The following is a 25,955-nucleotide window of genomic DNA, read 5'->3' as shown; positions in this document are numbered from 1 at the left end:
TTAAACATATTTGTGAGTGTGGGGAGTAGGGATTCAGCGAACTTTTTGTAATAAACAGGAGAGAAGCCATCCGGGCCTGGGGCTTTAGAGGGTTTGAGAGAGGAGATAATAGAGGCCACCTCCTCCGACGAGCAAGGGGCATTTAGGATGTCCAATTGCTCCTCTGAAAGTCGAGGGAGCGAGAGGGAATCCAGCCATGATTGCACAGGTGGAGGGCGTGAGGAGTCTGGGCCAGAAAACAGTTTTTGGTAGAAGGTGGAGAAGATCTGCAGAACATGTTTTGGATGAGAGGTTAGGTTGCCATGGCGATCCTTTAGTTTATAGAGATGGGTCGGTTGGGTAGATTGTTTAAGCTTTCGCGCAAACAGCGTGGAAGCAGAGTTACTGTAAAGAAGGAAGCGGGCTTTAGACCATCTAAGAGACTTTTCTATCTGATCTGATAGTATATCATCTAGAGCCCTTCTTTTTTCTGTGATTTGAAGGAGCAATTCCTGTGTAGGGGTCTGTGTGTGTCTATGATAAAGTTGTTCCAGTTCTAAGGTAAGTTTGTGGGTGTCTTGTTGTTTCTGTCTTTTTTGGGTCGTGGAAATCTCTATAAGATGGCCCCTCATCACAGCCTTATGGGCTGCCCACAGAGAGGTAGGGGAAATGTTCTCTACATTATTGAGCCTGAAATATTCGTTGAGACGTTCCTCCAACTGAGCCACAATCACAGGATCTGTGAGTAGTGTGTCATTGAGGCGCCAGGACCTGGCTATATGTGGGAGGCCCAAGCATGAGATATGGGTGGATACAAGGTGGTGATCCGACCATGGGCACACATGAATGTTAGCAGTAGTTGAGTTCATTGTCAGAGAGGGGGTGCCAAAAATATAATCTAAACGTGAGTAACTGTCATGGGGGTGGGAGTAGAACGTATATTCCCTAGAGCCGACATTGTGGGCTCTCCATATATCTATAAGTTGGGAGGATTTTAGGGAGTGTTGAAGGGATTTGGGAAAGGCCTGGGACGTTGGACATGTTCGGCTTCTATCAAGTCCTGAGTGGGCAACCAAGTTAAAGTCCCCTCCGATTAGTATATGAGGGGAGTGGAACTTATCTAATGTTAGGAAGAATTCCTTGAAAAATGTTGCCTGTGAGGTGTTTGGGGCATACACTGAGGCTATAGTTAGAAGTTTGTTTTGAATGGTACCCTGAGCTATCACGAAACGACTGTTGGGATCTTTATAAATCTTTTGAGCCTGAAACATCACAGAATTTTTGATAAAGATGGCCGCCCCTCTAGACCTGGACCCATGAGTGGTGAAATAGCTTTGATTAAAGGATTTGTCAAAGTGTGATGGGTGATTATCTCTAGAGAAGTGAGTCTCCTGGAGCAAAATTATATCCGCCCCAAGAGATTTATACATTTTAAATGCTTTTCTTCTCTTCTGTGGGGTATTAAAACCTTTAACGTTATGGGAAATTATATTAATACCCATGGTTATTTATAGTAAATTCGCTAGGGTCAGTAAGGGGTCCAGGCCAAGAGGGAGCCATCATACAACAACCCGGCCTCCTCAGAGGCATTGCATATCTTAGACGTACAGTCCAATGAGGCTGCACGTATCGAACCCCTGAGTTGGTAGCACATACATCACTAAAGTAAAGCCAGTAGATTTGAAAAACATAAAAAGAAAATAAAAACATATAATCATAACCACAGAGAAATAGAAAAACTAGAGGCCTGAAAACTAGGCCCAAAAAAGGCCAAACAAAGCTCCGGGGGGTCATGGGGAAAAACATCCCATGGACCCAAAAAAAAATGTCTATTCGGACCTTAGGGTCCGACACTCTGAGCGGTAATGTTCGTGTCATCCGTGCAGACATATATTCTGCTGAGGAATTTACCTGTGGGGAATCAACCAGCTTCGACATCACTAACCAGACGAGAAGCCAGTCAGTTCTCATTAATAAGGAGTGTGGGGACAATCATGCGGATGCATCCGGGAGTCCGTAGTGAGCCGGGAGAGTCCAATGTTCTCTAAGCATGACGGGAGATGTTCCATTCTCGATACCCTGGTGGGATTGAGAGACAAAGAGAAAAACAGGGGTAGGGGAAGAAAAAAAAAAAAAAAAAAGGGAAAAAAGTGTGCCTCGATGTCAGTCACGGCGTTGATCGCGGCGGTCTCTTCTAGGTGGAGGGGTCACCCAAATAGCTGAGTGACGTGGAGTGGAGGGTAGTCTGGGCAAGGAAGCCGCATCCTGGAGGCCCAACTTCACAAGCAATTCCTTTCCCTCCATTGGTGAGGTTACGGTGTATGTTGTGCCGTTGTGGGGCACCTGGAGCTTGAATGGGAAACCCCAGCGATAGCGAATACTGGCAGCCTGGAGAACCGAAGTAACTTCCTTCATCCTTCTGCGTTTATCCAGGGTGGTAGGGGAGATGTCAGGGTAGATTTGAATCTGGGTACCTTCCAGACGAATACTTGGGCTGTTCCGCGAGGCTCTAAGTATTTCCTCTTTGATCAGGAAGTCCTTAAGACAGAGTACTATGTCTCTTGGTGTTTTTTCTGGGGGAGGGGGGGGGCGAAGGGCCCTGTGGATCCTATCGCAGGAGAAGGCTGAAAGTGGGGAGTTTGGTAAGAGGGATTGGAAAATCTTTTGTATTGTGGGTAGTAGATCTGTGACAGACTCAGGCACTCCGCGTACCCTGAGATTGTTGCGGCGGTTTCTATTGTCTAGGTCCTCAATGTGGGCTTGTAGCTGCAGGACCGTTTCAGATAGGGACTCATGTTCCTTCCTAAGGTCAGAATACACTAAGGAGAGCTCATCGTGTTTTGTCTCAAGTAAATCAGTTCTGCTACCCAGGGCCGCAATCTCCAGGGACAGCGTGTTGGTAGACTTGTGGAGCTCAGATTGAAATTTCTGGGCGATCTTGTCATACATTAGCGTCAGGCTCTCATCCAGATCAGCTTTAGTAAGTTGAAATGAGTACTCACTGTCTCCCTGGGAGTGCGGTGGTGAGGGAGCCGCTGCAGGAGTCTGTGTCTTTCGGGCGCCATCTTGGGCCTGCATGCTTCTCTCCTTCTCTCTCAGCAAGTATGTCGTTAGGGATCTTTGGGCCGGTTTTTCACGGCGATTTCTGGTGCCCGTCATGCGCTGAGTGTTCCGCCGGGGGTGCGGGGGAAAGTTAGGTAGATTGTGTGTGTTGATCGCCCCGGGGAAGTGCCGTTAGTCTCCGCGGCTCACGGAGCTCTCAGCCCTTGCTTCCTCCTCGGTTCGCGCCGCGCATGCGCCTCCCTTGTTGCCCATTTTTGATTTTATACTCTGTGATCACATTTTATTGTTATCTGGCGTTTTTAGCAATAAAAATGTTTATTTTTTCTCCACATACTTACTCAGAGATTCAACCAGCCTTCACTCCAGCCTTTGTACGTGACACATTGTTCCCTCTGATCCGCACCTTGGCCATCCTTTGGGAGGACCCACCTGGCGACCCCGGGAGATCCGCGCAGAGTTTGACCCAGAAGGTTCGCAGAGCTGTGATGTCTGTTCACTGGCCCTGAGAGGCAACCCGCTCGAGTGACTCCCTGTCGCTGACAAGGGAGTCCATCATATCTGGTAAGAGTTTCTTACACACCATCTTTACCAAGTCGCATGTTGTTGAGAGATACAACTTGGGGATGGTTGGCTGATTCACCTGCGTTTTAACTTCTGTCTCCCTGCATCCACGCATGGTTTTCAGTGGGACATTCCATGTCATTTGTTTCCCACTCACCGACAGGATTTTATTCACTTATACTGAGAGACTTACAAGTTTTTTCACTGTTATGTTTATTATTTGTGGACATTTGTTTTTTTCAGTTGTTTTTTTTTTGATTGAAGACTTTTGGCACCATTTATGCGCTACTTTTTATTTCATTTTCTCATCTGTACTTATGTTTAGATATATTATAGGGTGTATTTACACTGCTTTGTTGCTCTCGGCTGAGGGTAATTAGTATTTAATTAAAAGAAACAGGTGCGCTAATCTATAAGAATATTCACAGTGCAAAAATACACATTACAAAAATGTAAGGACATAAAGTCCACTCCTGCAAAAGCAAGTGCATAAAAATGAATAAAAAAAATTGATGAAATGACTCAAAGTGAAAAATAGAACTAAGTGAACCAAGTATTTTAAAAACTTCTGTGCTCTTCGAGGGAATTGGGTGAATCAAAAATAAGACAACTTCAGTGCTCTTCAAAACACAAAGACTTTAATATCCCATCACCACATAGATTTACTTCTTAGATAGCAGTAGTTTCAAACATTAGATAATAATCTCACCATGATCCAACAGAGGCGGGACTTCGTCTGGCAGGAGATCCCCGCTCTGTATAATACATTGGGACTTAACGGAGGGTGGGGATGTGCACCGCCGCACTGGATCGACATTTCACAGCACAGGCAAATATAAACTAGGGTGACCAGATGTCCTGGCCCTGCAAAGCGGGGACAAAACCGGGGACAGACTTCCTCTGGGGACAGTCCCCAGATTGAGGACACTGTCCCCGAAGGAAGTCTGTCCCGGTTTTGTCCTTGCCAACCTAGGATCTTCCCTCGTTGGTTTTTGCCCTGTGCAATTGTAACCCTTGATTTGTTCCCAGGCCTTTGGGCCTAAGGATCTGGAGGAACCCTTGAAGATACTGGCTGCCATAAAGTTCTACTAAGGCCTAGAGGAAGGAGACTGCAGTTGTCCTCTACAAAGGAGGTGGTAAGTGACTGGATGAGTGGGAAAGTAGCACTATAACCTTTCCGTTGCTGTCCTACCTTGAGTACTAAAAGTAAGATACCACTAGAAAGGAGCATAGCCCTGTGAAGAGGGATCCAGAAAGTGTAGAAAGATATTCAGAAAATCAAGGACTGCGTTTTGAACAGGGCCACGACAAGGAGTGGATGGTGACGTGTCAAGATGAGGAGGAACCTGGGAGGAAAGACATCCCACAAACACTGCCACGCTGCATCTGAGGTCTGTGTGTTTGAGACATTGGAGCACTGCACTGGGTGGAAGTATTTGAGGAGAAGCAGATTGTTTCTATGAGGGGGGTTTGGGGGGGGTATGTGCAAGAAGGAAGTATTCAGGGGGGAGGAGAAAAGGTCTTGTGCTGGGAGGAGGCATTTGGGGAGCGGCAGTGGCATAAGATTTCTTTTAGGAGGGGGGATGGGGGGGGGATATTAGCTGGGAGGGGCAATGGGGGGCAAATATTTGTGCTGAGTTCGAGATTTCAGCGGGGGGGGGGTAATTTTTTGTTTTGCAAGAATTTTGGCTTGCAAAGGGAATTTATGTTTAGGTGTAAGTATGCAGATTATTGCTCAATTTTTTTACAGGGGGGAGGGAGGGAAGTTTTGCTGACACATAATGCTCTTACATTGGAGGGGGGCACCTTTTGGCATCTTCGTTCTGGGTGCACTGGTTTTTAGTAAAAGCCCATAGTTACCCTGTGCTTCCTTCACCCTTCTTCCTGTTCTCCATTCATATGTGCAGTAAAACTACAAAACCTTAAATAAAGTGATCATGATTAACATCCAGAGGCCAGAATCACTCCCTGTGATGAATGTGCCTGGGACTCTAATACCAAGTATGTGTGCCTTATTCATGCACAATATAGTTGCTGGTGAGCTGAAGAATAGTATAGTGGTAATTAGAAGAGTTTAGTCCTGCTCTGAACTCATCTCTTACCCAAACTCCAAACTTCTGCTTTATTGGTAGGTTAATTGGATCCTGTCTAAATTGTCCCTAGTATGTATGAATGTGAGTTAGGGACCTTAGATTGTAAGCTCCTTGAGGGTAGGGAATGATGTGAATGTACAATGTATATGTAAAGCGCTGCGTAAATTGACGGTGCTATATAAGTACCTGAAATAAATTAAAAAAAAAATAAATAAATATTGTAGTCTAATGAACTGCGGACTGTGTCATTTGTTGACCCGCAACTCATTTGTGTACAAAAATTGCACGTTTGGAGTTCTGAGTTTGGTTAGAGATGGGCTTAGAGGACACCCAAGCTCTTCTCTAGTGATTATTGAAGGCCATCACGCTAGCGTTAGATCATGAAAAGCAGTTCTTTTTTCCGTTGGTGGTTCAGTGTTATGTAATATTCCTTCACCCTCCAGCCACCAGGCCTCCAATCTCTGTGACCTGACCCCATGTGTAATAATGTATACATTTATAAGAAAGGACTAAACATTTTGGGGTATAAGGTTTACCTGTATAGATATGAACAGGTGCAAAATGCACAGTGTTTTTTCCCATGCCAGCAGCATCTTTATCTGTAAAGACAATAATGTAGATGTAAACCAAATCACCAAAACCTCATATAAGCTTTGACATGTTAAGGTAATTTCAAAAGGCATTTTCAATCTTTTAAAATCTGTATTTCTTATTAAAATATCTTTGTGATCCTGTCATAAAGGTCCTTGTTCAGCCACTTCCTCCTATGGGGTGACAACTGTCTCCCAAAATTACTCCTGCATTGTCACCCTGTCACATGCACCCATGGTGGAGACTGGGCTGAGGCATGGTCCATCTTTGTCACCACCAGGAATCCAGTCCAGAACAATGCAGCTGATGTGGGAGCAGGTGCCTGTTGACAGAAAGTGATTGAGAGAGCCCAGAGAAGATCAGCAGCACTTAGATTGGGGAAAAAAATGCAAAAAATCCCAGTACTAACCTCTGTGGTCCCTGGGCTTCCCTGCTCCCCATGGAGCCTGGGACTACAAAAACTAATGTCAGGATGACATTAGAAATGTGAACTGGAAGTGTTCAGTAGTTCCGGTTCAGTGCTGGATAGAAATCTCCTGTGTATAGGCGTACTCACAGGGAGTGCTAGGTGTGCCTGGGCACACCCTAATCACCCTGTGTGACATAGATTCCCCCTTTTTAAACCCCTAATATTTCATCAAAGCTCCATAATAAAAAAAATAGTACAAGTAAAAACTACTGACACCATCCACTGCTCTACCAACACGTCAGTATATATACACCAGCGCACACACAGATAAACTATATTACCAAAAGTATTGGGACGCCTGCCCTTTACATGCACATGCACTTTAATGGCATCCAGTCTTAGTCCAGAGGGTTAAATACTGAGTGGGTCCTTTGCAGCTATAACACCTTCAACTCTTCTGGGAAGGCCGTCCACAAGGTTTAGGAATGTGTCTCAGCAGCCTCTCGGCTGTTATTACAAATGGAGGGAAGGGACATCCCCCCCGCGCTCCCTTCTGCCGATCGCCCGGGTTCTCCCATCCCACCGGGAGGCCCGAGCAACCAGCCGGCACTTCTGCCAGCTGGCCGAAGTCCCGAACAAAGCCGATGCTTTGTTCGGGTCTCCGATCTAGTAACCCAGAAGCGATGTCATGACATCACTTCCCCGATTACTGGCATCTTAAGGCTCGATTCACACCTATGCATGTTGCTTTTGAGCGTTTTTGGAGGTTTTTTTTTCATGCTTGCCGCGTTTTTGAGCCGCGTTTTTGCCGCGTTTTAGCGGCGTTTTTGCCGCGTTTTTGCCGCGATTTGCGTTTTGCGTTTTTTTTTTTTTTTTTTCATTTTTTTTTACAGTCTTACAAAAAAATTTCAAAAAAAAAAATAAATAAAAAAATAAAAAAAAAAACGGCAAAAACGCACCAAAAACGCATCAAAAACGCTGCAAAAAAGGTGCACTTGCGTTTTTGATGCTTGTCCATTGAAAACCATTACATGCAAAACGCTGCATTTTGCATGAGAAAAAGTCCCCGACCCTTTCCAAAAACGCGGAGATACAAAAAAGCATTGATGTGAACATGTTCCATAGGAACCCATGTTAAAAAATTCCCGTGCATTTCTGCAAAATGCAAAATGCATCAAAAAACGCGTTATTGTGAATGGGGCCTTAAAGAGACAGTTTTAAAAAATAGAAAGTATTCAAAAACGCTGATCTTGACGTTTTGAATACTTTCAAATACAGAGGAGGGGTTTGGGGTCTTATAGCCCCCATCCCTCCATAGAGAGGACCTGTCACTGCCTATTACTGTCACAAGTTATGTGACAATATTTAAAAAAAAAAAGTACAATAACAGTGATAAAAAAAAAACCTAATTTTTTTTTTTTTTAATGTACAGAATATCGGCAGACAATATTGGCTATCGGACTGAGAGGTTGCCGAAATATCAGTATTGTATCGGCACCAAAAAAATTATATTGGTTGATCCCTACTGTGCACACCTATGCTCGTGTGCTTAGTCAACTGAAGCAGAGGGCAGGATAGACATTCGGTGTCCAATAGGCCCCTTATGTTTCCATTGAGAGGACTGGTCAACTGCCCAATTCTATCTCATAGGAGCTTGTTAGGAGAAAACAATAAAGTTAAATGAAAAAAATAAAAATAAAAATGTAAAACATTTGGTGTAAAATAAATTAAAAAAAAATAAAATAAAAATATTATAAGCATCCTCGCCACCGTGCCCACACGTGAATACAAATGCATGTATTGAATGCATATGAAAACAGTAAGGATGAGCTCTGGCGTGTTCGCAAAGCCCACGTGCAGAGCCCGCCAGGAAGTTGGCACTGTGCTGCGCTAATCACAGGCAGTGAGACATTGTCCCGATGCACGGCTGCAGACTTCCTGGCGGGCTCTGCACATGGGCTGTGCGAACACACCGGAGCTCATCCTTAGTAAACAGTGATTTATAAATGTCTCTGCTTTCAAGATTAAACACATTACTTAAAGTGAATGTACTGTAGATTCTACTGATACATTATTCTTATTGGCTTCCTGTTGGTTTGGTAAATATACCATTAAATGTGTTTTTTTTTTTTTTTATACAGTATCTGTTCAACAGGTAACTTATTCATCCTGCCACAATACTTCTAGTACTTCCTGTACTCTCTGTCTCTGGACTGTTATCATTTAGCATTGTTCCCTGCTAGCTCTGTGGACTACAAACCACCTCCCACTGTTATGTAGAGGAGAGGAGGGTGTTATGCAGTCCTAATACATTCCATGCCCTACGCTGCTCAATATGGTTGTCACCCTAGTACAGGAAGTGAGTTAATGGCAGGATTATCAGGTTAAAATAAAAGAAAAAATGTTCAAAAATAAAAAACAAATGCAGCTACCACATCTAAGGATCTAAGCTGCAATGCTATTTATTTTTGGTTTTGGGTTTAGATACACTCAAAATATATCTTTCCTCCTACATGTTATTCCTAATTTTATTTCCTTAGGTATGGAGGGAAATGTTTATTTTTAGATATGGGAATAAAGGAACACTTTTTAATGAGTGTTACTATTTGAAACCCCTTTACTCTACAAATAGCTTTCAGTAATCTATGTACAGTCTCTGTGTTTCTCATTAGACATGCATGCTGTGCGGGGTCACCGATAAGGGGGTACTGCCAGCCCAGTGTGTTCCACTGGAGAGATTTCCTTTCACTTCCTGTCGCAGTGAATGGAAATCTCTCTTATGGCTCCTTTACATAAACCTTAGTCTCTGAAGAGTAATCCGTGTTTGGATCGTTCTTCAAAGAGCATTTGACAGGCAGTAAGGAGGCATTGTGAGGAAGCCTCATTACCACCAGCTTTAGCCCCTTGATTGCCACAGTAACTTGTGTATTGCATGCAGTTGTGGGGAGCTTGCAGAGTGGCCCTATTTACTTGAATAGGTAATGTAGCACCAGCCTAAAGTGACAGGGGGTATAATTCCTGCCACGACCATAAAGAAAAGCATCACGGCTACAGCATGTGTACACCACTGGTCGAGAGGTAGAGGTTAGCCAAAGGTAAAAGTGCAGGATTTTGCACCCCCCAACGGCTAATGTGAACAACTCCTTGAAATGAGGAAAATTCCCCCCATAGTCAATGGTCAATGCTCCCAATGGAAAATTTCCCTTATTATGGGAACAGCTCATTTTTTTTTTGTCTCACAAAGTTTTTATTGATTGAACAGAAAAAAAACATAATACAACATAATATTGTCATAGATACGTATGCATATTTAGAATAACAGTGGGGTTGTAGTACAATTTACATTTGATTATGGTAACAATATGATTATAGGTATAATCAAGATGTTGATTTTATGCATATATTTAGCAATTATTCAAACATTTCTATATGGATGTGTTAGTTATGAACATGGAGAGAAACACATTGGGGAGAAAAAAAAAATATATATATATATATACATTTGGATCACTTTTCAGAGAGCATTTGACAGGCAGCCAAACCTGCTTTAACCCTTGAACTAGCAATAGTGCAAAGCCCAGTTCACTTGGCAGGGGTATAAAGCAACATAGGGTATCATTCCTGCCGTGACTGCGAAGCAAAGTATTGCGGCTACGGCATGTGTACACCCCTGGCCACTGCCTCTGCAGCTAAGGCGGTAGCAGTTGGAAGGGGGCGGTAAAACCACTGCTCAACCGTGGGGTTTTAACACACCCCCAACCGCTAGTGTGAATGAGACTTTAGACATGCTGTAAAAAACCCAAGGCTTACAGTGGAGCTCCAGGCTCCTTCAGAAAAATACTGTAGCTGCTGACTTTTAATATTAGGACTCTTACCTGTCCACAAATCCAGCGGTGTCTTTACCGGAGCCGATTTTTCAACCGGCTCTTGGGTGCTGCCGCTGCCATCTTGGCTAAGGGAAATCTAGGAGATATATATATAGGGGAGGGGTGGGTACAGTGATTAAAGTGTGATTGTTGTATTAATTTCTTCAGCATTCCTATGAGGTTTATTTACAATATTTGGATTCAGTTATTAATAATAACTGCTTTATAGGCCTGGGACTTTTTAAATTCTATCCAGTTGTACCATGTTGAAGCAAAATTGGTTATTTTTTCCTGTGATATGCTTATGAGTTCTTCTAATCTTTCTATGTTGTTTATTCTCCAGAATCATTCTTTTTTTTTTTTTTTTTTTTTGATGGGATGATGTTCGAATGCCAGTGACAGGGAATACAGTGTCTTGCTGCACTTATCATAAACATAGATAACGTTTTCAGATATTGTTTTTTGGGGATCGAGTTGTAATGTAGAAGGTATTGTGCTGGATTAAATCTTAGGTTTTCTGAAGTGATTGAGGTAGTGGTTTCATGTACTGTTTTCCAGAAACTCTGAATTAGAGGGCAAGACCACCAAATATGTAGCATCAAGCCTTCCTCTTGTTTGCATCTCCAACATCTATCAGAAATCTGGGAAGAAAATTTATGTAATAGGGTGGGAGTTCTATACCATCTAGTGATGATTTTGAAGCCACACTCTTGGGCGGCTACATTAATTTATTTTTTTTAATTTCCTTCACTCTCAGTTGCAATGACAATGGTCACCAGAACACAGAGAAAAGATAGCAATACCAATAGGCTAACCTTACAGGTCTTCTACTTTCCTCAACTAGAGGGTCTAACCCTTCCACACTCCATCCTTCCACAACAACAACAACAAAAGGTTTGGCTTTAGATGCACTTTAACCGCTTCCCACCCGGCCACTGTACATAGGCGGCTGGGCGGGAATTTTGCCGCTGTGACTGGATGTACGCATACATCCTATCAGAACCGAGGTGGTGCAGCGGCGCAATTCTGTGATGGCTGTATCCCTTAGACACAGCACATTATAGATCGGGACATGGGCGCTATGATTGGCCCTCAGCCAATCAACCATCACACAATATAAACATAGACACGTGTCTCTGTGTCAGCTCAACTCGCTGAGCTCAGTGAGAGCTCAGTTCAGGGGGGGGGTACTGTAGCCTCTGTGACAGCTCTGTGTAACTGATGATTTTACTGTTCAGCTACACACAGATCAGTCAGTGCAGCTATCCCACACAATACACAAAGCACCATCTGTCCTTGTCCAAATGTACCATCAACATCTGTACCAGTGCACAAAAAACATCTGTCACAGTGTACCAGTGTCCCATCAATATTTATCACAGTGTACCAGTGTCCCATCAACAACTGTACCAGTGCATAAAACATCTGTTACAGTGTACCAATGTCACATCAATACTGTACCAGTACACAAAACATCTCTCACACTGTACCAGTGTCACATTAATATCTGTCACAGTGTACCAGTGCACAAAAACATCTGCAATAATGTCCCATTGCAACGTCAACATCTGTCAGTGTCTGCCGGTGGACGATCAACATCTGCCACAATGTACAAGTGCACAAAAACATCTGTCAATAAAATAAATAAATAAAAAAGCATCCCCGTCTCCCCATGCTCGTGTACAAAGGCAACGCACGCCTTGGTCTCATACTCATATGTATTGCCATGAACGTCAGAGTAAGAGCAACAATTCTAGCACTAGGCCTCCTCTGTAACTCCTCTGTAACTCTAAACAGGTAACATGTAAAGGCTTATAAAGCGTTGCCTATGGTGATTTTTAAATACCAAAGTTTGGCGCCCTTTCACAAACGTGCGCAATTTTAAAGTATGCCATGTTTGGTAGCTATTTACTGGGTGCAGCACCATATTTTATCAAAAAATTGGGTATTACCGTATATACTTGAGTATAAGTCGAGTTTTTCAGCACATTTTTTTGTGCTGAAAGTGCCCCCCTCGACTTATACTCGAGTTAAGCAATTTTCTGCAGCAAAAAATTTTCCAGTCCGACTTTGGGGCCTCGTATCTCAGGTGCTAGGAACCCCAAATTTGGTGTGCAAACCCAGTGGAACTGGTGCCATAACATATCCAAAGCTGGGGTTCCTAGCACCAAGTGGCCCCGAGATACGGGGCCCCAAAGCCGGTTCAGAAAATGTCATTCTCTGCTGCAGAAGTGCTTGACATTTTCTGAACCGATTGGATATTTTATGGTGCTAGTTCCACTGGGTTTGCACACCAAATATGGGGCTCCTAGCACTAAGTGGCCCCGAGATACGGGGATCCAAAGTCAGTCAACTGTGTCCATCTGCAGCAATGTCATTTAGGGACCCTTTGGGTTCAGAGACCCAAAATTTTGGCTGCAGCTAGGGGGGCATCTAGGAACCCTTAACCAGTTTGAAGTTCGGGGGACCTATGGCTGCAAATGGGCACAGTGAGGCATGCAAATGGGCACAGTGAGGCTGCAAATGGGCATTGTTTCCACTTACAGTAGCTGTGCATTTCTCACCCTCGTCTTATACTCGGGTCACTAAGTTTTTCCCATTTTTTTGTGGTAAATTAGGGCCTCGACTTATACTCGGATCGACTTATACTCGAGTATATATGGTATATTGTGTTTGTGTGCATTTAAGTTAATTAAAGTGTATTTTTGCGTTAGTGTGTAAAATTGCATTTGAAAAATTGCTGCACAAATACCATGTGACATAAAAATGTACCCCTTTTGTAAAATGGTGCCTCACTGAACCGCACATGCAAAGGATTTGAACCTAGCCTATAAGACAAAAAGGCTGACATTGCTGAGAACAAAATATTTCCATTGTAGATAAAGATTCTTTAGGATGAGGAGAGGAATAAGGTGAAGTTGATTCTTACCTGTCTGCAGGTCTTGTGTGCCCAATATGCCTCCTGTAAGATATATATATATATATACAGAATGGCAATACTTTCAGTTTTATTTATCATTATTAACAATGATTATTAACCTTTTATCAGTTTGTCCTTATACCTCTGTGACTTTCTTCCTTTTGTAGCACACATTTAGATTTCTCAGAGTGCATTAATCAGTGTGTTTAAATAAGACATATAGTAATACCAGCCTTAGAGATATGTGGCAAATTGAATTATATTTCCGTGTAAAACTTTCCAGTATGTTTTACCTGTCACAGTACTCCCTTGACAATGCCTTTGTTGGCTTCTTTTTTTTTACTCCAGCAGGATGGTGCCATCTTTGTTCAAAAATCAAAGTCACCAATTACTTACCGGAATGGTTGCTTAGAATTCTTAGGAATTACACAATCATGTAAATCCTGGACCCTCTAAGGCAAACTTTTCCAACCTTTTTTACTCAGAGAGACCCTTAAAACAATTTTCTGGTCTCATGGAACCCATGAGCAAGAATTCCCCTCTTATAGTGCGGTCAATGGAAAGAATACTTCCTTTATAGTGGTGGTCAGTGGGAAGAATGCTTCTTTTACAGTGGTCTTTAGACTGCCCCCTTTACAGTAGTGGTCAGTGGGAAAAGTACACCCCCCTTTACACTGGTGGTCAGTGGTGGGATTATCTTCTTTACAGTTATGGTCAGAAAGACACTCTTATGCCCCGTACACACGGTCGGATTTTCCGACGGAAAATGTGTGATAGGACCTTGTTGTCGGAAATTCCGACCGTGTGTAGGCTCCATCATACATTTTCCATCGGATTTTCCGACACACAAAGTTTGAGAGCAGGATATAAAATTTTCCGACAACAAAATCCGTTGTCGGAAATTCCGATCGTGTGTACACAAATCCGACGGACAAAGTGCCGCGCATGCTCAGAATAAATAAAGAGATGAAATCTATTGGCCACTGCCCCGTTTATAGTCCCAACGTACGTGTTTTACATCACTGCGTTCAGAACGATCAGATTTTCCGACAACTTTGTGTGACCGTGTGTATGCAAGACAAGTTTGAGCCAACATCCGTCGGAAAAAATCCTAGGATTTTGTTGTCGGAATGTCCGAACAAAGACCGACCGTGTGTACGGGGCATAACAGTAATGGTAAGTGTGAAGAGTGCCCCCTTACATTGGTGGCCCATGGTAAGAATAACCTCTTCAGAACGCCACCTTAAACGACATATAAAAGATCATTGGTGTCAAGCTGCTTGCTCTGCAAAGTGGCGTTGAACATGGAAGGATGAAGGCACCATCAGATGGGAGGTCAACCATTATTATTATTGTTATATGTGATTTATATAGCATCAACAGTTTACGCAGCACTTTACAATGAATAGGGAGACAACAATTACAGTACAGTTCAATACAAAAGGTACAGTTGGGCCCTGCTCATAGAGAATACATTCTAAAGGGAGGAGGTGGTGGTACAAAAGGTAATAGCTGCAGAGAATGATTTGATAGAGGTGGCTCGGGGACAGTTGTTATGTGGGTGTGGGATAGGCCTCCCTGAATAAATGAGTTTTCAGGGATCTCCTAAAGGTGGACAGGGTAGGGGCTGATCGGACATACTGGGGCAGGGAATTCCAAAGGATGGGAGAGGCTCTGGAGAAGTCCTGAAGGCGAGCATGGGAGGAGGTAACAAGGGAGCTAGAGAGCAGGAGGTCCTGGGAGGAGCGGAGGGGACGATTTGGGCGATATCTGCAGATGAGGTTGGTGATGTAGATGGGGGCGATGTTGTAAATGGCCTTGTATGTTATGGTTAGCATTTTGAATTTTACACGGTGGGGTAGAGGAAGCCAGTAAAGAGATTGGCAGAGAGGGGCGGCAGTCACGGATCGATTAGTGAGGTGTATTAGTCTAGCAGCAGCATTCATAATAGACTGAAGGGGGGGTAGCCTGCTGAAGGGTAGGCCATTAAGGAGAGAGTTGCAGTAGTCAAGGTAGGAAATAATCAAGGAGTGAATAAGTTGCTTTGTGGTGTCATTAGTCAGGAAGGGTCGAATTCTGGAGATGTTGCGGAGGTTAAGGCGGCAGGATTTAGCCAGTGATTGGATATGGGGGCTGAAGGAGAGGTCAGAGTCAAGGATTACACCCAGGACCCTGGCATGTGTGGAGGGACCAATGGTTGTATTGCTGATAATAATGAAGTCACAGGGGGGGACCGTGAAGGAAGAAATATAACAAGCTCAGTTTTAGAAAGATTAGGTTTGAGAAAGTGGTGTGACATCCATACCGATATGTCATTCAGTAAGTTTGAGATCCGTGAGGAGATCGAGGGGGTGAGTTAAGGAGTGGAGAGATAGATCTGGGTGTCATCGGCATAGAGGTGGTATTGGAAGCCATGGGAGGTTATCAACTGGCTCAGGGAAGAGGTATAGAGTGAGAATAGGAGAGGCTCAAGGACAGAGCCTTGGGGTACCCCAACAGAAAGAGGAAGGGGAGAAGATGGAGTTGTAAGTGACACTGAAAGTGCGCTGAGACAGGTAGGAGGAGAACCAGGATAATGCAGAATCACGGAGGCCAAGGGAGTGTAATTTGCTGAGGAGGAGCAGGTGGTCAACTGTGTCAAAGGCAGCAGAGAGGTCTAAAAGTATGGAGTAGTGGCCATTGGTTTTAGTAGTTAGTAGGTCATTGGTGAGTTTTAGTAGGGCAGTTTCAGTAGAATGTTGTGGGCAGAAGCCAGACTGCAGGGGGCCGAGAAGGTTGTTGTCCATGAGGTAGTGACTCATTTGGTCATGGACAAGGCATTCGATGAGCTTGGAGGCAAACGAGAGCAGGGAGATGGGTCTTAAGTTATTCAAACAGGTGGGGTCTTGTGAGGGTTTTTTGAGCATGGGGGTAACCAGTGCATGTTTGAGCGGGGAAGGAAAGGTGCCAGTCGGAGGAGAGGGAGAGGTTGAAAATGTGGGTTAGGGAGTTGAGGATAGAGTGGGAAGGTGGGCACAGTAATTGAGAGGGGACAGATAGCGAGGTGGGCCATGGAGAGGAGTTTATCAACTTCATCTGTGGTAACTGGGCAAAAGGAGGGGACTATTGAGTTTGGTGTTGGACCTGATATGTTGGGTAGGGGAGGAATTTGAATGCTGGATATCTCCTTGTGAATTGTGTCAATTTTGCTATTGAAATGGTTGGAAATCTGTTGAGCGGTAAGCAAGTTGGTGGGTGGGTGCAGTGGGGGCTGAAGTAAGGAATTAAGGGTAGAAAAGAGTTGACAAGGTTTGGATGAGAGGGTTTTGATGAGAGTGTTGTAATAGGTTTGTTTAGCAGTGTGGAGGCAGGAGTTGTATTTAAGAAGGGTAGATTTGCAGAGGGTAAAGTCTTGCAGAGATCTAGATTTACGCAATGCTCGCTCAAGAGCACGGCTATGTCTCTTGAGACTTCTGGTGTCGTCTGTTTGCCAGGGTTGTGGCAGATGGGGCCTGGTTCTGCGTGTAGAAAGAGGAGCAAGTAGGTCTAGGGAGGATGACAATGTGGTGTTGTAGATGGAAGTGGTCTGGGCAGGTCTGGGCAGGACAGGGGTGCGATTTTGTCATAAAGGCCATCAGTAGCAGAGTGAAGAAGGGAAGGGTTGAGGTTGCGAAGGTTCCTACGGGTAGTGGTTTGTGGGTTGGCAGCATGGGAGGTAGGAGACAAGGAGTATGTGTTATGCAGCGTACACACGGTCAGACTTTTCGACCGGAATGGTCCGACAGACCGAGTCCGGCGGACAATCCGATCATGTGTGGGCTTCATCGGACCTTCAGCAGACTTTTCCAGTCTGACAGACTTTAGATTTGGAACGTGCTTCAAATCTTTACGCCGTAACTCCGCTGGACCCAGAAATCCGCTCATCTGTATGCTAGTCCGACGGACAAAAAACGACGCTAGGGCAGCTATTGGCTACTGGCTATCAAGTTCCTTATTTTAGTCCGGTGCACGTCATCACGTACGCATCTGTCAGACTTTTGTGAGATCGTTTATAGGCAAGTCTATTCGTTAGAAAGTCCGTCAGAAGTCGGCCATAAGTCAGTCGAAAGTATGTCGGACAGGCTGTCGGACTTTTGTTGCTGAAAAGTCCGACCGTGTGTACACGCATTACATATAAGGTTGTGATCAGAGAGAGGAAAGGGGGTGTTAGAGAGATTGCAGGGAGTTCAGCAATGGGAGAATACGAGGTTGAGAGTGTTGATGTTGGAGTGAGTGGTGGTTTGTGTCCATTGTGTTAGGTTAAAAGAGGAAGTTAGGTTGAGTAGTTTAGAAGTGGTAGCACTATTAACATTGATTGGAATGTTAAAGTCACCTAGGATGATGGCAGGCACTTCGGATGAGAGAAAATAGGGTAGCCATGCAGAGAAGTCATCCAGAAAGCGTGACACTGGTCCAGGAGGCCGATAAATGACTGCGACCCTCACACAAGCTGGAGAGAAAAGATGAATGCAGTGCATTTCGAAAGAGCAGGGGGAAAGAGAGGGAGGTGTGGGAAGTACCTGGAAGGTGCATTGTGGGGAGAGAAGAAGTCCGACACCACCTCCTTTTCGTCCACTGGGTCTGGTGGAGTGAGTCCAGAGGAGACCACTAAGGGACAGGGCAGCTGGAGATGTAGTGTCGAATTCCTGGAGCCAGGTTTTGGATATAGCAAATAGATCAAGGGATTTGGAGAGAAAAAGGTCATTGACAGAATCTAGTTTGTTGAAGATTGAGCGGGCATTCCAGAGGGCACATGAAAGAGGGGGGCCGACTTGTGGAATCAGGGGATTTGGGATGAGAAGGTTGAAGTTACGACTACTGTGGGAGGAGGTAGATGGCCAATCTTGGCGTTGGGAATTGGGTGTGGGAGGGCCGGGGTTTGGTGCGATGTCCCCAGACATTTGGAGTAGTAGGAGGGTGAATATGGTTAAGTATGAAGGTGGTTATTACTAGGTCTTTGACCCTTTTCGATGAATGAGAAGGGGGATGGTTTCTAGTAAATTTTTTTTTTTCTGAAGATGACAGGCAATATTCGGTGAAGGATGACCATCTCTTATCAAATATTTTATTGGACTGTATACGATGTGTCGCTGTATCCAATCTTTCTTGGCAAAGCAGGGCTTTGAGATTTCATATTGTTTCGGAAAAGGTTGCAAGTGCAGTAGATATCCAATGATGTTTTTGCGCGCTATAAGCAGCGTGAGAAGTATCCATTAATGATGACCTTGTGGAATTACGTTAGAAGTCACTGGGAGATCTTTTCTGTGTGGCAGGAAACCGAACAATAAAAGCATAGGGTCCTTTTCAGGTAGGAAGGTAGTAACTCTTTGTATGAACTGGAGGATTGTAGACCGGTAAGTGTCTATCTGTGGACAAAGCCAGAGGCGGTGAAGTAGAGATGGTTTGTGAATTGAGCACCATGGGCAGGTAGGTCCCATGATGGAGGGATGAGACATTGAAAATGGGTAGTAGGCCCTATGCATTAGTTTGAACTGAGTTCCCCTCCAGGATTCGCATGGAGTAATGCTTCTGGTTATCTTGTAGCCCATTAGAATGTTGGCTATGTCTGCTTGACCCGGAAGATCCGTTAACCAGGATGGCATAGAGGTGCTGTGCAAGGGTTTCTCGATTTCCCGTTTAAAGTGCGATATATGTCTGATATAGAGTGACAATTTTCTGCAATTAGCTTATCCATGAATGAGGGTTGGAATCTTACGATTTTCTTCGGGCAAGTTTTGTGGATGAAATCCGTGTATTGCAGCATAATATGCAGAAAGTGGTGAGAAGGTAGACTGAATTCTTCTGCAATGAGTGGGAATGGTTTGAGTGTATTGTTCGCACCCTGGTAGAGGTAATATGCATTGGTTAGCCCTTTATCCCTCCATTTGCGGAATGGTTCGTATTGGAGTCCAAGTGGGAACATTGGGTTGCCTTGGATTGGAAGAAAATTCACCTCCCTCCTGGCAATTATCACGTCTCTGAGAAGCAAATTTTGTTTGATATGCCTTGGAGTTTTCTGTAGCGAGCTATGCAGGAGGGGGGCTAAATTTAATGGACGCACCATGGCTGACTCTAGATCATAGTTGGAGTATTTAGACGATTGTAAGCTCCAGTCCAATCCTGTTCTCAGTAAACATGCTAGGTTATACACTCTAATGTTTGGGAGATTGGCTCTGCCCTCACTCTTCAGGAGAAAAAGTTTGGTCAAAGCTATTCTTGGTTTACCCTTTTTCCATAAAAAGTTTGTAATTGCCTTATTTAGAATCTGTATATCTTCATGTTTTAATAGCAAAGGTAAAGTTTGTAGGGGGTATAAGAGGCGGGCAAAGCTGACCATTTTGAAAAGCGCACATCTTCCAAAGAGTGATAACGGCAGGTCAGACCAAGCCTCCAATTCGCCCACAATTTTAGAGATTAGGGGAGGATAGTTGAGATAGTATAGAGAGGAAGGTTCCTTGCCTATTTTTATGCCCAAATAGGTAATGTGTTTCTCATTTATGTGGAAGGATGAAGGGGGCAACCAGGATCGTGCTGGCCTTGTACTGAGAGGGAGAATTTCGCTCTTGGTGAAGTTTATTTTCAGGCCAGAGCATTTGCGAAAGGAGTCAAATACTGTTTGGATGGCAGAAATATCAGTTTGGGGGGAGGTAGTGAAAATCAAGATATCATCCGCAAACAGAGCGACCCGCATGCCGCCTTGCCCGAATGGGATTCCTTGGATGGAGGATGTGGTACTGGGATATTGTGACAGGGGTTCCATGGCCAAATTAAAGAGCAAAGGGGAGAGGAGGCAACCCTGTCTCGTGCCCTTGGGTAGCCGTATGGGGTTGGACTGTATGCCTACAGCTATTACCGTGGCTGAAGGGGCAGAATAGAGACTATGAATAAAGTGATAGAAGGGGCCTGAGACTCCTAATTTTTGCATCACTAAAGATAGCCATTGAAAACTTACGTTATCAAAACCTTTTCAGCATCTAAAGTGATAATTGCTACCTCTTCCAACTTTTTTTTCCTTTCGCGATGAGCGACAGGCAGTGCTGACAGCTGTCTGGTATGACTCATGAGGGGGGACGCCGCGCCAAATTTAAAAAGACCAGGGCCAGGGTTGTCGGGAAGAGGCCCTTGTCCTCATCAACATGGGGACAAGGTGCTTTGGTGTGGGGGGGCCCGCAGGGCTCCCCCCCCCTTCCCCAAAGCACCCACCCCCCCATGTTGAGGGCATGCGGCCTGGTACGGTCCAGGTGGGGGGCGCTCGCTCGTCCCCACCCCCTTTCCTGACCGGCCGGGCTGCGTGCTCGGATAAGGGTCTGGTATGGATTTTGGGGGGGACCCCCACGCCGATTTTTCCCCTTACAATCCATACCAGACCTAAGGGCCTGGTATGCCCCTGGGGGGAACCCACACCGGTTTTTTATTTAAAATTTGGCGCTGCGTTCCCCCTCATGAGTCATACCAGACAGCTGTCAGCACTGCCGGTCAGGAAAGGGGTCCCCATGTTGATGAGGACAAGGGCCTCTTCCCGACAACCCTGGCCCTGGTCTTTTTAAAATTTGGCGCTGCATTCCCCCTCATGAGTCATACCAGACAGCTGTCAGCACTGCCTGTCGCTCATCGGGAAAGGAAAAAAAGTTTTCCTTTCCCGATAAGTGAGCTAGCTCGGTGCTCGCAGGTGTCAAATCTCGCCGATAACAGCGGCGAGATTGACACAATATCGCGGTCACCTACTGTAGTCAAGTCTGGCAAAAGAGTTATGAACCGGGGAGAAAAAGGTAAATTCTCTATCCAGGGGGTGGTGGAGCCTCCATGTATCTATTAAACAGAGGGCATGAACCATGTGGTAGATATGTGTATTGGTCAAGTGTGTTTGGTTTCGGACAATGGCGTGGACTGGATCTGTCTTCATTGTCGCTAAGGGTCGAATTAAAGTCGACCCCTATGAGGTGAGGGATATTACAATTGTTCCCTATTTTAGATGTTAAGTCAGTGAAATAGGACTTGTCTTGAGAGTTCGGGGCATAAACGTTGGTTATCCTTATTTTGCTTGTCGGAAATTTGAGGTGAATTGACACTAACCTGCCGTCCTCGTCGTTGTCAACGGAAATTAAATCGTAAGTTACGTTTTTGTGCAGAAGTATAATTATTATTATTTTATTTATTTATTTCAGGTACTTATATAGCGCCATCAATTTACTCAGCGCTTTACATATACGATTGTACATTCACATCAGTCCCTGCCCTCAAGGAACTTACAATCTAAGATCCCTAATTCACATTCATACATACTAGGGACAATTTAGACAGGATCCAATTAACCTACCAGCATGTCTTTGGAGTGTGGGAGGAAACCGGAGTACCCGGAGGAAACCCACGCAGGCACAGGGAGAACATGCAAACTTCAGGCAGGTAGTGTCGTGGTTGGGATTCAAACCATTACACCTGCCTTACGGCCTTTGGAAGCTGAGCCTTCCCTACCCATAGCTTCCGCTTGCGGAAGAAATCGCTTTCCACCAGGTGTGACTCCTGGAGTAAAGCGATGTCCGATTTTAGTCTTTTTAGGTGCCTGAGGATCTTAATTTGTTTTGTTGGGGAGAGTAACCCCTTAACATTCCAAGATGTTATTTGAATAGATTGCAAAGTGTATGAAGTTGTATGTGTATTTTACCTGCGAAGAGTATTCCAGGGTCAGATTAGGGTGAATTGATTTGGGTTGCCATCGGTGTGGTTGGAGGAACCTTTCCTTCTCAAGATAGGCGGGTGTGATAGGAAAAAGGGAGAACAGAAAAATGAAAGGTTAACGTTAAGAAATAAAACTTTATGTGACTTCACTTTTTTCTGTATGCAATTTCACCACCGGATGAACCGCTAGCCCGCAAGGCAAAAAGATGTATGCATAAGGTCAGGCGCTGCTCCTCAGACGTAGAAGATGTGTAAGGGTTGGGACTCCACATTCCTATGTCAGTGTAATGCCTTAATGGGAGTATCCTGCGATGAAATTGCATAGAGCTTCTCCAGTTGGAGAAAAGAACATGGTAGAGACTGCTAAACAAACTAAAAAAAACGTAACTGATAACTGATCAAACTTAGGAGAAGGTAGCATATGTATCCATATGTCCACCTGAAGGAACCTACTGCCAGGTGGCCAGTTGTTTTTTTTTTTTTTAATTTTTTATTTATATAAATTTTCCAATACAAAAAGAAAAAGAGGGTATATGACTCTCCTCCAACAGAGAGTCTACAACAACATCTTAACAATAACATTCCATTGTAAACCCTCTCACACCCCCCCCCCTCCACCCCCCATCCCCTCCCATCCCCTCCCCCACCCCCCCTGCAGATTAGGGTACTGCTTTTATGCCTGAACTATCCAAAATTCACTCCCCGTCAGTCACTCCTTGTTACCTCTTCCAGGTAACTCCATGACCTTTTGTACTCCCGCCAGCCTGTCCATTTATCCACTCGGTCCTCCCCCTCTTCCATACAGGTTCCCTCTCCATCTACACTCCATGTTATATATTTCATTTATACAGAAGAGCCAGTCTCGGATATTTGGACTATTTGGCTCTAACCAATTCTTCACGATCTGCCTCTTGGCCGAGTCCAGAAGTATAGGAACTGTAGAATTTTGATATTGCTTTATGGGCTCTTCTGTACCATGAAACAGACAAACCCAAGGATCTTCTACCACTTTTTTGCCCGTGATATCCTTAATCAGTTTTATTATCTTTTCCCAGAAGGTTTTGATGACAGCACACTCCCACCAAACATACGCCATCGTCCCCACAGCTCCGCACCTCCTCCAGCATTTGTCCGATCTTGCCGGGTCAAACTTGTTCATTTTGTCTGGGGTGGCATACCACCTTGCTAGACATTTAAAATTAATCTCGGTCCTCTTACTATCTACTGCTGATTTGTGTAACATCTTCAAAATTTTACCTAATGTGGATTTACTACACCGTGACCCTAATTCCCTTTCCCATGCCTTGATATACTGGGGCACCTCCTGCTCCTCCCTCTCGCTCAGAACCTTATAAACTTGTGAGACCAGGCCCTTCTGCCGCTCCCCCTCACAGAGCCGTTCAAAGGGCCTATACTCATCATCCCCTCTGAGTGGTTTCGGCAAATTTCCAATAAAAAGAGACAGCTGGAGGTACCTCCATGGATCAATAGCAAGGTTGTCAGTCTTATCTTTTAATTCAAAATACGTGCATATTTTCCCTTCACTAATTACATATTTTATTTGTAAACTGTCCCTTTTAATCCAATTCCCTCCCTCCTCCCTGGTTCAAAAAAATTATCATCTTTAAGATATATCAAAGGTGAGTTGTACGACCACTTATTGTGCATGTGTACCTGGTCCCACAACTTCAGTGCATTTTGTGTTAGTGCAGAAATCTCTGTGTTAAGTGCTCTATACTTAGGTGGGTTCCAAATTATGTGGCTTAGGTCCTTACCACTCATACTGTATTCTAAATTTACCCATCTCCTATCTAAAACCCCCTTTGACCATTCTATAACTCGTGTTAGTACCACCACTTTATAATATTTATTAAAATCTGGCAACGCCAGTCCTCCTTTTTCTTTCCTCCTACACAGGACCGATCCGGCAATTCGGGATTTTTTGCCACCCCAGACAAACCTCGATATCTGGCCTCTTAAGGCCCTAAAATACAACTGGGGGAGGGGGATAGGGAGCATCTGGAACTTGTACAATATTTTAGGCATAATAGCCATTTTCACCGCATTAATGCATCCAATCCAAGAAAGGGGGCGGGAGGCCAGGCCTCTAACCTCTCGTCTAATTTCATCTAACAGAGGGATGTAGTTGTTCAAATACAATTCCCTCAGGTTGTTCGACAATTTGACCCCCAAATAGCTTATAGCTTTCCTCCAAGGAAAAGGAAACAATCCTGTAAGGTTCTTTTCCTCTTGCATTCCCACACTCACATTGAGCACCTCAGACTTCCCGAGGTTGATTTTGAAATTTGAGATCTCCCCAAATCTTTTTAGAATCCTAAGAATATTTGGGATCGTTATCCTAGGGTTTGAGATGAAGAACATCACATTATCGGCAAAGGCCGCTAATTTATGTTCCTCTGCTCCTATCCTCACCCCACTACAGTCTGGATTATTACGAATGGTAGATAGTAAAGGTTCTAATGTTAAAACAAATAGTAGGGGGGACAATGGACAACCTTGCCTTGTACCATTATCCATTCGGAAGGGCTCAGGGGTCACTCCATTAGACTTTACAAATGCTGTTGGTCTAGTATATATTATTTTCACCCAGGAGATGTATCTCGGGCCTATTCCCATTGTTTCTAGTGTTTTAATCATCCACCCCCAGTCTACCCTGTCGAATGCTTTTTCTGCGTCCAATGACAGGAATAGAACTGGGGGCCCCCCTCGTTTGATGGACTCTGCCAGGAGTACTGAGCGCACTCCGTTGTCTCTACTCTGCCTTCCCGGCACAAACCCTACCTGATCTGGATGGACCAGGGTGGTCATTCTATCTCTTAATCTTCCTGCCAGGACTTTGGCATATAGCTTTACGTCGGCATTTAATAATAAGATGGGTCTATAACTAGAGCACTGATCCCTATTTTTGCCTTCTTTATGTATTAGTGTTAACAGGGCCTCACCCCCCATTGTACAGTCAGGGCCTAATTCATTCCAATAATGGGTCAATTTGGGTACCAGAATCTGTTTAAATTTTTCTAGGTATAATGAGGTAAAGCCATCGGGACCAGGACTTTTTCCCTTGGGGATACTCTTTAAAGCAGCAAGAATTTCCGCCTCCTCTATAGGTCTGTCCAGGAGATCTCTCTCCTCTTCAGAGATCTTAACTACCTCTGCTTCCTTTTGGAATTCTACCATCTTCCCTTCCTTTATACTTTCTCCTTCTCCCTTCTGTCTGATAGAATATAGATCTTTAAAATACTTTCTAAATTCTTCCACTATACCTAATACTTGTACCAACTGCTTCTCCTTTTTTATTTTGTATTTTCAGGATGTAGTTCCTCTCCCTTTTCTTCCTCAGTATCCTTGCCAGATGTTTGCTAGATTTATTTCCCCACATATATCTGTCTTTTGATAATTTATCTAGGGCCCTTTTTGAATCTTGCTCCATAATGTCCCTCAACTCTTCCCTTTTTGCAACTAACTGTCGATAGCTGTCATGACCTTGGCCCTTTGATTTTTTTATGATCCTATTCTAATGTCTGAATCTCCTCAATGAGATTTTCCCTCTCCTCTCTTCTTTTTCTTTTCACCCCTGCCCCTATGGAAATCAATACCCCTCTTATATACGCTTTAAGCGTCTCCCATAGGATCGCAGGTGAAATTCCTTCTGTATAATTAACTCTAAAAAAAAATTCCATTTCTTCTTTAATCTTATCTATCACTTTGGGATCTCGGAGTAAGTTCTCATTCAACTTCCATGAATATAACTGTCTTTG

The 25,955-nt window shown here is 44.2% G+C and overlaps 1 protein-coding gene across 3 annotated transcripts in view; it reads right to left on the bottom strand.

The window, feature by feature from the left end:
- The window catches only part of LOC141126755 (ecto-ADP-ribosyltransferase 5-like), a 102,417-nt gene extending 88,863 nt beyond the window's left edge, over positions 1–13,554 (bottom strand). The window contains exons 1-2 of one of the 3 annotated variants that reach the window (XM_073612730.1): positions 13,492–13,554; positions 6,233–6,295 (exon numbers count right to left, since the gene is read on the bottom strand). In XM_073612730.1, the coding sequence (XP_073468831.1) occupies positions 6,233–6,289 (57 nt within the window). In that variant the 5' untranslated portion in view covers positions 6,290–6,295; positions 13,492–13,554. Of the gene's footprint in view, positions 1–6,232; positions 6,296–10,571; positions 11,635–13,491 lie in introns of those variants that run through there. The other 2 variants (XM_073612732.1, XM_073612731.1) reach the window with 2 other exon arrangements.
- Positions 13,555–25,955: the final 12,401 nt, after the last annotated feature.

The sequence above is a fragment of the Aquarana catesbeiana genome, linkage group LG02 (assembly GCF_042186555.1).
Source record: "Aquarana catesbeiana isolate 2022-GZ linkage group LG02, ASM4218655v1, whole genome shotgun sequence".
Classification (NCBI taxonomy): Eukaryota; Metazoa; Chordata; class Amphibia; order Anura; family Ranidae; genus Aquarana; species Aquarana catesbeiana.
The sequence above is the reverse complement of the archived record's forward strand: the minus strand, read 5'-3'. Positions and strand labels throughout refer to the sequence as shown.